Source organism: Nerophis lumbriciformis, linkage group LG11, assembly GCF_033978685.3.
Source record: "Nerophis lumbriciformis linkage group LG11, RoL_Nlum_v2.1, whole genome shotgun sequence".
Taxonomy (NCBI): Eukaryota; Metazoa; Chordata; class Actinopteri; order Syngnathiformes; family Syngnathidae; genus Nerophis; species Nerophis lumbriciformis.
In genome coordinates this window covers 4,119,547-4,132,867 of record NC_084558.2, presented here as the reverse complement: position 1 = coordinate 4,132,867, position 13,321 = coordinate 4,119,547, and the positions used below count along the sequence as shown (strand labels likewise).

Genomic DNA, 13,321 nt, shown 5'->3' with positions numbered 1-13,321 from the left:
ACCGTTTAGAAACAATTAAGGTAAGTAAATAAACATTTAAAGAATCTTTCTGTGTATATAACTCATTTCACAAAGTATCTGCGGTATCTCCGGTGCGGCTAATATATGGACAAATATTTGTTTCTTTAGTGGGTGCGGCTTATATCCCAAAATACGATAAGGGCTTCCACCTTGCAGAGACGTCGTTACGTAGTGAGACTGCAAAACTCAGCAAACAGAAGTAAACAAAACTGCATGCAAGCTAACGCAAAATGCACAAACTTTATAATTTGATACTTTGGCATGGTTAAACACAAGTATCCAACATTGTAACAACATTGATTAGTCAGACAAACACAATTAATCATAGGTCCCCTTTAAAGGGGAAATGCACTTTTTTGGGAATTTTGCCTATCGTTCAAAATCATTGTGAAAGACATGACGATGGATGTTATATATTTTTTTTGCATTATAAATATTAAATAAATGTGATCAAAAGTCTGCTTACAATGTAGCCTATTGGAGCCATGCAATTGTGCCTATAAAGCCCTTAAAAAAAACTCCAAACACCTCCATTGAGGTATATTATGTAAGTATATACAGGTAAAAGCCAGTAAATTAGAATATTTTGAAAAACTTGATTTATTTCAGTAATTGCATTCAAAAGGTGTAACTTGTACATTATATTTATTCATTGCACACAGACTGATGCATTCAAATGTTTATTTCATTTAATTTTGATGATTTGAAGTGGCAACAAATGAAAATCCAAAATTCCGTGTGTCACAAAATTAGAACATTACTTAAGGCTAATACAAAAAAGGGATTTTTAGAAATGTTGGCCAACTGAAAAGTATGAAAATGAAAAATATGAGCATGTACAATACTCAATACTTGGTTGGAGCTCCTTTTGCCTCAATTACTGCGTTAATGCGGCGTGGCATGGAGTCGATGAGTTTCTGGCACTGCTCAGGTGTTATGAGAGCCCAGGTTGCTCTGATAGTGGCCTTCAACTCTTCTGCGTTTTTGGGTCTGGCATTCTGCATCTTCCTTTTCACAATACCCCACAGATTTTCTATGGGGCTAAGGTCAGGGGAGTTGGCGGGCCAATTTAGAACAGAAATACCATGGTCCGTAAACCAGGCACGGGTAGATTTTGCTCTGGGTGCAGGCGCCAAGTCCTGTTGGAACTTGAAATCTCCATCTCCATAGAGCAGGTCAGCAGCAGGAAGCATGAAGTGCTCTAAAACTTGCTGGTAGACGGCTGCGTTGACCCTGGATCTCAGGAAACAGAGTGGACCGACACCAGCAGATGACATGGCACCCCAAACCATCACCCAACCATGCAAATTTTGCATTTCCTTTGGAAATCGAGGTCCCAGAGTCTGGAGGAAGACAGGAGAGGCACAGGATCCACGTTGCCTGAAGTCTAGTGTAAAGTTTCCACCATCAGTGATGGTTTGGGGTGCCATGTCATCTGCTGGTGTCGGTCCACTCTGTTTCCTGAGATCCAGGGTCAACGCAGCCGTCTACCAGCAAGTTTTAGAGCACTTCATGCTTCCTGCTGCTGACCTGCTCTATGGAGATGGAGATTTCAAGTTCCAACAGGACTTGGCGCCTGCACACAGCGCAAAATCTACCCGTGCCTGGTTTACGGACCATGGTATTTCTGTTCTAAATTGGCCCGCCAACTCCCCTGATCTTAGCCCCATAGAAAATCTGTGGGGTATTGTGAAAAGGAAGATGCGGAATGCCAGACCCAAAAACGCAGAAGAGTTGAAGGCCACTATCAGAGCAACCTGGGCTCTCATAACACCTGAGCAGTGCCAGAAACTCTTCGACTCCATGCCACGCCGCATTAACGCAGTAATTGAGGCAAAAGGAGCTCCAACCAAGTATTGAGTATTGTACATGCTCATATTTTTCATTTTCATACTTTTCAGTTGGCCAACATTTTTAAAAATCCCTTTTTTGTATTAGCCTTAAGTAATATTCTAATTTTGTGACACACGGAATTTTGGATTTTCATTTGTTGCCACTTCAAATCATCAAAATTAAATGAAATAAACATTTGAATGCATCAGTCTGTGTGCAATGAATAAATATAATGTACAAGTTACACCTTTTGAATGCAATTACTGAAATAAATCAAGTTTTTCAAAATATTCTAATTTACTGGCTTTTACCTGTATGTACTGTAGTAACGGCCACATTCATAATAACATTTAATATTGACGTATTTTGATCATATTAAGCATAAACCGGCGCATTAATTTCAAACCAGCATTACAACGATTGCGTTTTTTTTTTTCTTCATCACTGATTATTACTCACTGCAGACATCATGAGGGCCAACAAACATAATGAAACATCACTTACTGTACAAGGTTTGCTTTCATTAGAATACCGGCTGCTAGTATGTTCATATATTCCCATTTAGATGAAAAAAGTCTCATAATTCTCGCAAAGAAACAAAGTGAGGAGGCAGAGGGAGACCAAGCGTCTTTTTGTGTGGTCTTTGCCAGTTTTGTGTCCTAAATGGCTGTCAAATGTACTAACTTATATACCTACTCACACTTCTTCTGTCCATGTGAGAGGCATGATTTATGATCTACAATAAACTTATAGGGAGAAAGGAAGCAAGGAAGCAGCAGACTACTCGATGATGTAAACATAGACACACCCGGTAGTGATCAAGTCGCCGTTATAAATAGTTTGTCTGCATTAACCCTTATAATAACAATATCTCTAATACTTGGTTAATATTAAAGTCATGGATTATTGTTTTTGAATGGTTATTTATTGGATTTTATGGGCGGAATAGTGCAGCTCCCATTCGCTCAGCTGTAAGCAAACTTTTATTGCATTTATTTAATATTTAGAATGCAAAAAAAATCATTCATTCATTGCCATGTCTTTCATAATGATTGTGAACGATAGGCAAAATTCCCCAAAAAGTGCAGGTCCCCTTTAATTTTAAGTTTTGCTTGAGAATAGCATGTGCAGCAGAAACATACACACAAAGGCACAATAGAAAGAATAACGTTTCTTATGAGTGAATTTAGTGAACTTTATCACGTTTCCCAAGTGTGTTGCAGGCTGAAATCTGTAGAACTTGCACCTGGCTCGCTGACAACAAGCTATCCATACACTTGGGTAAAACGGAATCCATCCTGTTTGGGTCCCACATCAACCTTAAGAAAGTCAATGACTTCACAATAAAAGTGGGTGACATTGTTATCACCAGGAAAGATGAGGTCACCTACCTAGGTTCCATTCTAGAGGCTAATCTTTCCTGTGATAAAATGGCAACCAAGTTAATCAAAAAGGTCAACCAACGAACAAGATTTCTCTATAGAATCTCCTCTCTGGTCAACAAAAGCACCATGAGGATTCTGGCGGGAACTCTCGTTCAACCCTTTTTCGATTACGCATGCACCTCCTGGTACCCTAGCACCTCCAAAACCCTCAAATCTAAACTCCAAACATCCCAGAACAAGCTAGTCAGATTACTTCTAGACCTCCACCCCAGATCCCACCTCACTCCTACCCACTTCTCCAAAGTGGGCTGGCTCAGGGTGGAGGACAGAGTAAAACAACTTGCACCGAGCCTAGTCTATAAAATCCGCTACACCTCCCTGATACCGAAGTACATGTCAAACTACTTCCTTAACGTAAATGACCGCCATAACCACAACACCAGGGGGAGCTCCACTAACCACGTTAAACTCAGATTCCGATCTAACAAAGGTCTTAACTCATTCTCTTTCTATGCCACATCAATGTGGAATGCGCTCCCAACAGGTATAAAAGAAAGTGCATCTCTATCCTCCTTCAAAACCGCAACAAAAGTACACCTCCAGGCAACTTCAACCCTAAACTAACACCCTCCCCGGATTGTTAATAATCAAATGTAAACAATCAAATGTAGATACTTTTCTTATGCCTTCTGATCTCTCTCTCTATGTCCATTACTTGCTGTACATATCCTACCAAGTCAGACCTACACTGTTTCAATATCCATTTCTCTGTTCTCAATTGTTGATGACTGATGATAACAACCAAACCTAACTCCCCGCCCCCACCCCTCCACACCCCGCATTGTAAATAATGTAAATAATTCAATGTATACACCCTGATGATTATCTTGTGTGATGACTGTATTATGATGAATAGTATATATCTGTATCATGAATCAATTTAAGTGGACCCCGACTTAAACAAGTTGAAAAACTTATTCGGGTGTTACCATTTAGTGGTCAATTGTACGGAATATGTACTTCACTGTGCAACCTATTAATAAAAGTCTCAATCAATCAATCAATCAATCGTCTAGTGGCCAAATTGGCAACTGTCTCGCTAAATCTGACGACTTTCCGACTCTTCTTAGCAACTTTTTTTCTCAAAAGCAACAAATCTAGCAACTTTTTTTTTTTTTGGAAACATGAAAGCAGGTGTCACTCTGCAGTGAATGTCCTCAATCGTGCCGGGATGACAGTAGCCTCACGCAGCAGTCCCAGCTGCAGTGAGAGCAGAGAGGAGACCCACACCCCTCCACATCCAGAATGCAAAAGAAATGTGCAAAGTTGACGCTGTTTCCGCCTTATTGTACAGAACGAGATATAAATGTAAAATATATCACTGCAACTTCCCAGTCCTATCGTTTATGTTAATGAGCCAGTCATCAAATCCAATCGGATCATTGGCAAAATGTCACAACACTCCACTCTTTCGATCTTAATTGATACTGTAACATTTAACAATGCAGAACAAACTGGAGGAAGAACGTTTTTTTGCATTTCTAATCATAATTAAAGTTTTTTTAACTCACTTTTTATCTTTTCCGCAACATTATTCCTCTCTCCTCCAGTGACCATTGCAATCAATTATGCAAATTAAGTACCAATGTCAGGTAGCAACTTTTAGGACAGCCAATGGCTACTTTCCTCTCTGAAGAGTGAATGCTGTCTCTTTGCTAGGTCAGCATTGTTTATCCAAATATATTCTTAATTGTCTTAGCCTGGATAGATAAAGGTTAAATACATATATAAATAAATGTAAACTAGAAAGGTAGGATGGCCGTGTGTTGCTTAATGTTCAACCATTGTGCCATTTGCGCTTGAAAGAGTTGATATATTGTTACATGTTGCTGTTCCTGCTTTGTCTACACAAGACATGAACATACATTTTGATTAGACAGCTGGCGTACACGTTTGAGCGCCGCTCAGAGACAAAGTCCACTGGCGAAAATAACACTGTAAGGTGAAGTCCTGCTCGTTTATGACTACAAAACTCATCTTAAAACTCATTTGTATACTCTAGCCTTTAAATAGCCCCCCTGTTAGACCAGTTGATCTGCCGTTTCTTTTCTTTTCTCCTCTGCTCCCCTTTTCCTTGAGGGGGGGGGGGGGGGGGGGGGGCACAGGTCCGGTGGCCATGGATGAAGTGCTGGCTGTCCAGAGTCGGGACCCGGGGTGGACCGCTCGCCTGTGCATCGGCAGGGAACATCTCTGCGCTGCTGACCCGTCTCCGCTCGGGATGGTGTCCTGCTGGCCCCACTATGGACTGGACTCTTACTATTATGTTGGATCCACTATGGACTGGACTCTCACAATATTATGTCAGACCCACTCGACATCCATTGCTTTCGGTCTCCCCTAGAGGGAGGGGGTTACCCACATATGCGGTCCTCTCCAAGGTTTCTCATAGTCATTCACATCGACGTCCCACTGGGGTGAGTTTTTCCTTGCCCGTATGTGGGCTTTGTACCGAGGATGTCGTTGTGGCTTGTGCAGCCCTTTGAGACACTTGTGATTTAGGGCTATATAAATAAAGATTGATTGATTGATTGATTGAACTCAGAGTGTTCAAAAAATGCCACAAATATTCGCAGACACAATGTAAAATTTTTTTTTTTTAATTTTTTTTTTTTAATTGTAGCAACATTGCTAGCATTTTAGAGTGCACCAACGAGACTTGTGTGTGTGTGTGTGTGTGTGTGTGTGTGTGTGTGTGTTCATCCATCCATCCATTTTCTACCGCGGGGGGTGCTGGAGCCTATCTCAGCTGCAATCGGGCGGAAGGCGGTGTACACCCTGAACAAGTCGCCACCTCATCACAGGGCCAACACAGTGTGTGCATTGATATTTAAGCTTGCTGTAATGTTGTTTGTATAAAAAATATATTGTTGAGCCATTACCTCCTTATGTTGGTTTCACATACATACATATATATTTATATATATATATATATATATATATATATATATATATATATATATATATATATATATATATATATATATATATATATATATATATATATATATATGTCTTAATAAGGTTATCCAAAAAATAGTGCTCGATACCGTAGTAGAGCGCAATATATGTATGTGTGGGGAAAAAAATCACAAGACTATTTCATCTCTACAGGCCTGTTTCATGAGGGGGGGTACCCTCAATCATCAGGAGATTTTAATGGGAGCATTCGCATACCATGGTTTATATAGGGCACAGAGTGGGTGGGTACAGGCTGGCCTAGGGGCGTGGTGATTGGCTCATGTGTTACCTAGGAGGTGTTTCCGTCTATGGCGGCATGTTGTTACAATTTCGCTGCGCTTGTTGAGGGATGACAGGTCTGGACGGTAAATAATAAACAGTTTCTCTTTCAAGCATAGGTTGCATCTTTTATTACCACTATTGTAAGGTGTGCTGGATGCAGGAATTTGCCATGTTATTGAATATTCAACATTATTGTCTTTGAGGTCCCAAATGTGTTTGCTGAGTTCTGTGGTATTTCGCAGGTTTTTGTTCCTGAAAGAAGCCTTGTGGTTGTTCCATCTGGTTTTGAATTCTCCCTCGGTTAATCCTACATATGTGTCGGATGTGTTAATGTCCTTGCGTATTACCTTAGATTGGTAGACAACTGATGTTTGTAAGCACCCCCCGTTGAGGGGGCAATCAGGTTTCTTTCGACAGTTACATGCTTTGTTGGTTTTGGAGTCGCTCTGACTTGGGGGTCGACGGCTCATTTGCAATTGTTTTGTTGTGGTTTGAGATGATTTGTCGTATATTGCTACAGCTGCATGAACAATATACGACAAATCATCTCAAACCACAACAAAACAATTGCAAATGAGCCGTCGACCCCCAGTCAGAGCGACTCCAAAACCAACAAAGCATGTAACTGTCGAAAGAAACCTGATTGCTCAACGGGGGGTGCTTACAAACATCAGTTGTCTACCAATCTAAGGTAATACGCAAGGACATTAACACATCCGACACATATGTAGGATTAACCGAGGGAGAATTCAAAACCAGATGGAACAATCACAAGGCTTCTTTCAGGAACAAAAACCTGCGAAATACCACAGAACTCAGCAAACACATTTGGGACCTCAAAGACAATAATGTTGAATATTCAATAACATGGCAAATTCTTGCATCCAGCACACCTTACAATAGTGGTAATAAAAGATGCAACCTATGCTTGAAAGAGAAACTGTTTATTATTTACCGTCCAGACCTGTCATCCCTCAACAAGCGCAGCGAAATTGTAACAACATGCCGCCATAGACGGAAACACCTCCTAGGTAACACATGAGCCAATCACCACGCCCCTAGGCCAGCCTGTACCCACCCACTCTGTGCCCTATATAAACCATGGTATGCGAATGCTCCCATTAAAATCTCCTGATGATTGAGGGTACCCCCCCTCATGAAACAGGCCTGTAGAGATGAAATAGTCTTGTGATTTTTTTTCCCACACATACATATATATATATATATATGTATATATATACACACAGTATATACTTCAAATGTTTATGCACACTTGTTATTTCATATGTTGACCAGAGGGTGAACACTTTTAAAACCGACACACGGTCAATTTGAAAAATCCCTCCTTTTTAGGACCACCCTAATTTTGATAGATTTCACCACCAGGGGTGCAAATGAGACATTCTCTATTAGATGCAATGGTTTTCCGTATGGGCAGCACGGTGACACAGGGGTTAGTGCATGTGCCTCACAATACGAAGCTCCTGAGTAGTCTTGAGTTCAATCCCGGGCTCGGGATCTTTCTGTGTGGAGTTTGCATGTTCTCCCCGTGACTGCGTGGGTTCCCTCCGGGTACTCCGGCTTCCTCCCACCTCCAAAGACATGCATCTGGGGATAGGTTGATTGGCAACACTAAATTGGCCCTAGTGTGTGGATGTGAGTGTGAATGTCGTCTGTGTTGGCCCTGTGATGAGGTGGCGACTTGTCCAGGGTGTATCCCGCCTTCCGCCCGAATGCAGCTGAGATAGGCTCCAGCACCCCCCGCGACCCCAAAAGGGACAAGCGGTAGAAAATGGATGGATGGATGGGTTTTCCGTATTGGGACCATGATTTATGTCCTAACTTGTTCACCCGTCCTCATATGGAAGGTACTTTTCCTTGTTGATGTCTCAAGAAGGGTAGAAAATACAACACACACACACACACACACACACACACACACACACACACACACACACACACACACACACACACACACACACACACACCACACTTCAAAGTCTGCAGTTTTTTTACTAACCAATTATTCATGTTTACATTGATTCTTATGGGGAGCTCTGCTTCATTATACAAACTTTTCGGTTTACAAACCATTTGCAAGAAACAATTACGTCCGGGAATGTATTATATTTTTGTGTGCAGGCAAATTTGTTTAATACGAATTATTGGAAGTAAAAACACATCACCTGATTTTAAGGACATGCCATCACACCAGGTTTGAAGTGACAGCTGAAACTAAGACGAATTTCTAATTCTGAAAACTATTTGTCTGCACACATTAATATTTTTCTAATATTTAAAAATGCTGTGATGAGCGCAATCAGTTTGAACGAGGGGGCACTAGCAGGTATCAACTCGCCTCCCTTCCACAGAGAGGGGGAGGCATAGTTAAAGTTAAAGTTAAAGTTAAAGTACCAATGATTGTCACACACACACTAGGTGTGGCGAAATTATTCTCTGCATTTGACCCATCACCCTTGATCACCCCCTGGGAGGTGAGGGGAGCAGTGGGCAGCAGCGGTGGCTGCGCCCGGGAATCATTTTGGTGATTTAACCCCCAATTCCAACCCTTGATGCTGAGTGCCAAGCAGAGAGGTAATGGGTCCCATTTTTATAGTCTTTGGTATCAGCGACTATAAGAGGACAGTTGTACTGACTACCCCAAAGTATATCCCAACTACAGTATTGTCCCTTGAGAAGATATTTTGTGTATTTCTGCTCTGGACGTTTATTTACTCACAGTGGGGGCTCTCTTTGGCACCGGCACGAAGCAACAATTTGGCCATGGGCACATTGTTGGTCATGATGGCGATATCGAGGGGCAGGAGGCCTTCGCTGTTGGGGGTGTTGAGGTCCAGCTCCTCCAAGCTGTACTGGGAGAGAAGAAGCTGCACCAAGTCTAACTCCTGGTGCTCCACCGCTTCAAACAGCGCTTCATTACTCTGGAACTGCGACAAAAAGATTTGTTTCAGAAACCTACTTGTGGTATAAAAAGAAGCAGATCCGGAGCATGTGATGTTAATACCTGAGGTCTATTTTAAGACAACAACGTCCCTGTGCTTATTATTCCCCCAGCCCCTTATTGGACTTACGATGGTGGTTTTGCGGAGCCTCTCCTTGTCTCCTCCCCGTCCTGACACCACGCTGTCCTCTAAGGCGGCGGGGTTGGTGCTCACACGGAACTTTCCAGACAAGTTGCGGTACAGGCGGCGGGCCGCACTTGGCGAGGACAGGCTGGCTGCCTTGCGGGCCGGGGCCGGCTGGTGGGCCTGGTCCCCCCTCATGGGTTGCGTCATCTTGGTGGAATCAGCCCTTCGGGAACAAAAAATGAGTGAGAATGTTTTAAGCAACCACAAATACCAGCAAAATACAGAATATTGAAGCAGTACTCTATTAAGGGATTGGTTTTTTTGATTGATTGATTGAAACTTGTATTAGTAGATTGCACAGTGAAGTACATATTCCGTACAATTGACCACTAAATGGTAACACCCGAATAAGTTTTTCAACTTGTTTAAGTCGGGGTCCACTTAAATTGATTCATGATACAGATATATACTATTTTCATAATACAGTCATCACACAAGATAATCATCACAGTATATAAATGGAATTTTTTACATTATTTACAATCTGGGGTAAGGGGTGGGGGGGTGGGGGTGGGGGTGGGGGGGTTAAGTTTGGTTGGAATCAACACTTCAGTCATCAACAATTGCATCATCAGAGAAAATGACATTGGAACAGTGTAGGTCTGACTTGGTACATATGTACAGCAAGTATTGGACACAGAGAGAGAGATCAGAAATTATAAGAAAAAGTGACTACATTTGATTGTTTACATTTGATTATTTACAATCCGAGTAGGTATGATGAGGAAGGGAGGATGTTAGTTTAGGGTTGAAGTTGCCTGGAGGTGTACTTTTATTGCGGTTTTGAAGGAGGATAGAGATGCCCTTTCTTTTATACCTGTTGGGAGCGCATTCCACATTGATGTGGCATAGAAAGAGAATGAGTTAAGACCTTTGTTGGATCGGAATCTGGGTTTAACATGGTTAGTGGAGCTCCCCCTGGTGTTGTGGTTATGGCGGTCATTTACGTTAAGGAAGTAGTTTGACATGTACTTCGGTATCAGGGAGGTGTAGCGGATTTTATAGACTAGGCTCAGTGCAAGTTGTTTTACTCTGTCCTCCACCCTGAGCCAGCCTACTTTGGAGAAGTGGGTAGGAGTGAGGTGTGATCTGGGGTGGAGATCTAAAAGTAATCTGACTAGCTTGTTCTGGGATGTTTGGAGTCTAGATTTGAGGGTTTTGGAGGTGCTAGGGTACCAGGAGGTGCATGCGTAATCGAAAAAGGGTTGAACGAGAGTTCCCGCCAGAATCTTCATGGTCCTTTGGTTGACCAGAGAGGAGATTCTGTAGAGAAATCTCGTTCGTTGGTTGACCTTTTTGATTACCTTGGTTGCCATTTTATCACAGGAAAGATTAGCCTCTAGAATGGAACCTAGGTAGGTGACCTCATCCTTCCTGGCGATAAGAATGTCACCCACTTTTATAGTGAAGTCACTGACTTTCTTAAGGTTGATGTGGGACCCAAACAGGATGGATTCCGTTTTACCTAAGTGTATGGATAGCTTGTTGTCAGCGAGCCAGGTGCATGTTCTACAGAGTTCAGCACTGAGGATTTTCTCCACCTGTGACTTGTCCTTGCCGGATACCAGCAGGGCCGAGTCATCCACAAACAAAAACAATTCACAGTCGCATGCCGATGACATGTCGTTTATGTATATTAGGAACAGTAAAGGCCCTAATATACTGCCTTGGGGGACTCCAGAGCTTACCGAGAGGGGGGGGGGACAGACACGATACCGTTCAACTCAACCACCTGTTTCCTCCCCTCCAAGTAAGATTGCATCCAGTTCGATGAGGTTTTATCAAATCCGATTGCTATGAGCTTATCCAACAGTATAGTGTGGTTAACGGTGTCAAAGGCCTTCTGAAGGTCCAGCATGACCATGCCGCAGTATTTGCCCGCGTCCACCTCATGTTTGATGTGGTCTGTCAGATAGAGAAGGCATGTGTCAGTGGAGAGGTCAGTTCTGAAGCCGGATTGGAATTTGTACATGAGTTTATTTGTGGCAAGGTAACTATCGACCTGGTCATAAACAATTTTTTCCATTACTTTCGAAATGGAACTGAGAATAGAAACAGGTCGGTAGTTGCCATGTTCTAATTTGCTTCCTTTTTTAAAGAGGGGAGTTACTCTTGCTATATTGAAATCTTTTGGTACTTGGCCTTGAGTAATTGAGAGGTTTATTATGTGCGTGATGATCGGGGCAATGGTGGTGGCAGAGTCCTTGAGGAATCTGGAGGGGATATTATCAAGGCCGGTGGCCTTGTTTGGGTGGAGAGCGCTCAATTTTTTTAATCACCTCGTGAGCTGAGACCATTTCTAATTTGTTTAAGATGCAAGATATTGCATTGCTTACCTAGAGCTAGTTTACATGGTAGCACCTTTGTTGTTAGCTTCACAGAGGACAGCTTGGTAAAAAAAAAAAATGACAATGCTCCACATATCAAAATAAAGCCTGTTAACTATTGTGTATGTCAGTGAACTACGTGACAGCTGAGAGTTTTGTGTCATTTTGATTTTCTTCAGAAAATAGGCTAACCTAGCATGACGCTACTGTTACAATGTGAGTGTAATGCAGAGCTGCCAAGCCTCACGCCTGGCATGGGAGTCACGCAATTTCACTCATTCTCACTCCAAACTTGACATTTCTCATGCCTTTATTATCCCATTCACTACTCTATATATATATTTTTTTTTCATAACAATACACTTTTTTCCTCGAGACTCGCCATAGTTACAGTAATTCTGACTGACTGACCATAACAACCAATCCCAGGACCAATCCATAAGTTTTTGGGCCTGAAACTAGTCAACCACGGGAGGCACCACGCAATGTAAACCAATCAGAAGCAACGTCAGGCGGGTCTCGGCGTCTGTATCTTGTTGTACTTTTAAGTGCAATGACAATAAAGTTACATTCCAGTCAAAGCAGAGAGGAGACACACACCCACTCTGTGTAAAGCTACCTTGGGTTACAGAGTGAGTTGAATGTAAATGTTTCATCACAGTCACGCTAAAAATGAAAACAAACCAATTGTTCATGTTAATGAGCCAGTCACTAGATCAGTCTTGTGATCACATTTGATACTGTAACATTTAACAATGTAGAATAAAGAAAAGTACAACTAAACTAAGTATCAACATAAGAAATATATTTACAATTCTAATCATAATTTGCATTTTTAGCTCACTTTTTGTGTCTTTCAATACCTACAGCATCCCAAGCAATACATTATGCAAATGAGGCAATTATGGTTGCTAACCTTAATGTCTTCCGGTCCTTCTCCCTAATAATACAGTAGTACCTCAACTTACACGTGCCTTAACATACCTTAACTTGTTATGCTTTAAGCTGCGAGCATAATTTGAGCATTTTCACCGCCGGTTGAAGTAATAGTTGTAACAGGGTTGTGCCGTTTGAGCAATAGAGAGTTAATATATCGTTACACATTGTTGTTCCTGCTTTGTTAACACAAGAAACAAACACAAGTTTTGAATAGACAGTTGACATGCGTGCTTAAACCCCGCTCAGAGCTAAAGACATCCAAACCTCCGACCATCAGAACTGAGAAAGTTTGTGGAGGAAGTGGAAGACCAAATGAGGAAAACAAACCATTAAAAAAATGTTCTAGCTGTTAACTGCCTACCTGGAA

At 41.9% G+C, this 13,321-nt stretch overlaps 1 protein-coding gene across 1 annotated transcript in view; it reads right to left on the bottom strand.

Annotated features, from left to right (window-relative positions):
* The window catches only part of ankfn1b (ankyrin repeat and fibronectin type III domain containing 1b), a 247,154-nt gene that overhangs the window by 121,197 nt on the left and 112,636 nt on the right, over positions 1–13,321 (bottom strand). Inside the window, exons 3-4 of the mRNA XM_061967684.2 lie at positions 9,632–9,851; positions 9,280–9,487 (exon numbers count right to left, since the gene is read on the bottom strand). Of these exons, the coding sequence (XP_061823668.2) occupies positions 9,280–9,487; positions 9,632–9,835 (412 nt within the window). The 5' untranslated portion in view covers positions 9,836–9,851. The remainder of the gene's footprint in view (positions 1–9,279; positions 9,488–9,631; positions 9,852–13,321) is intronic.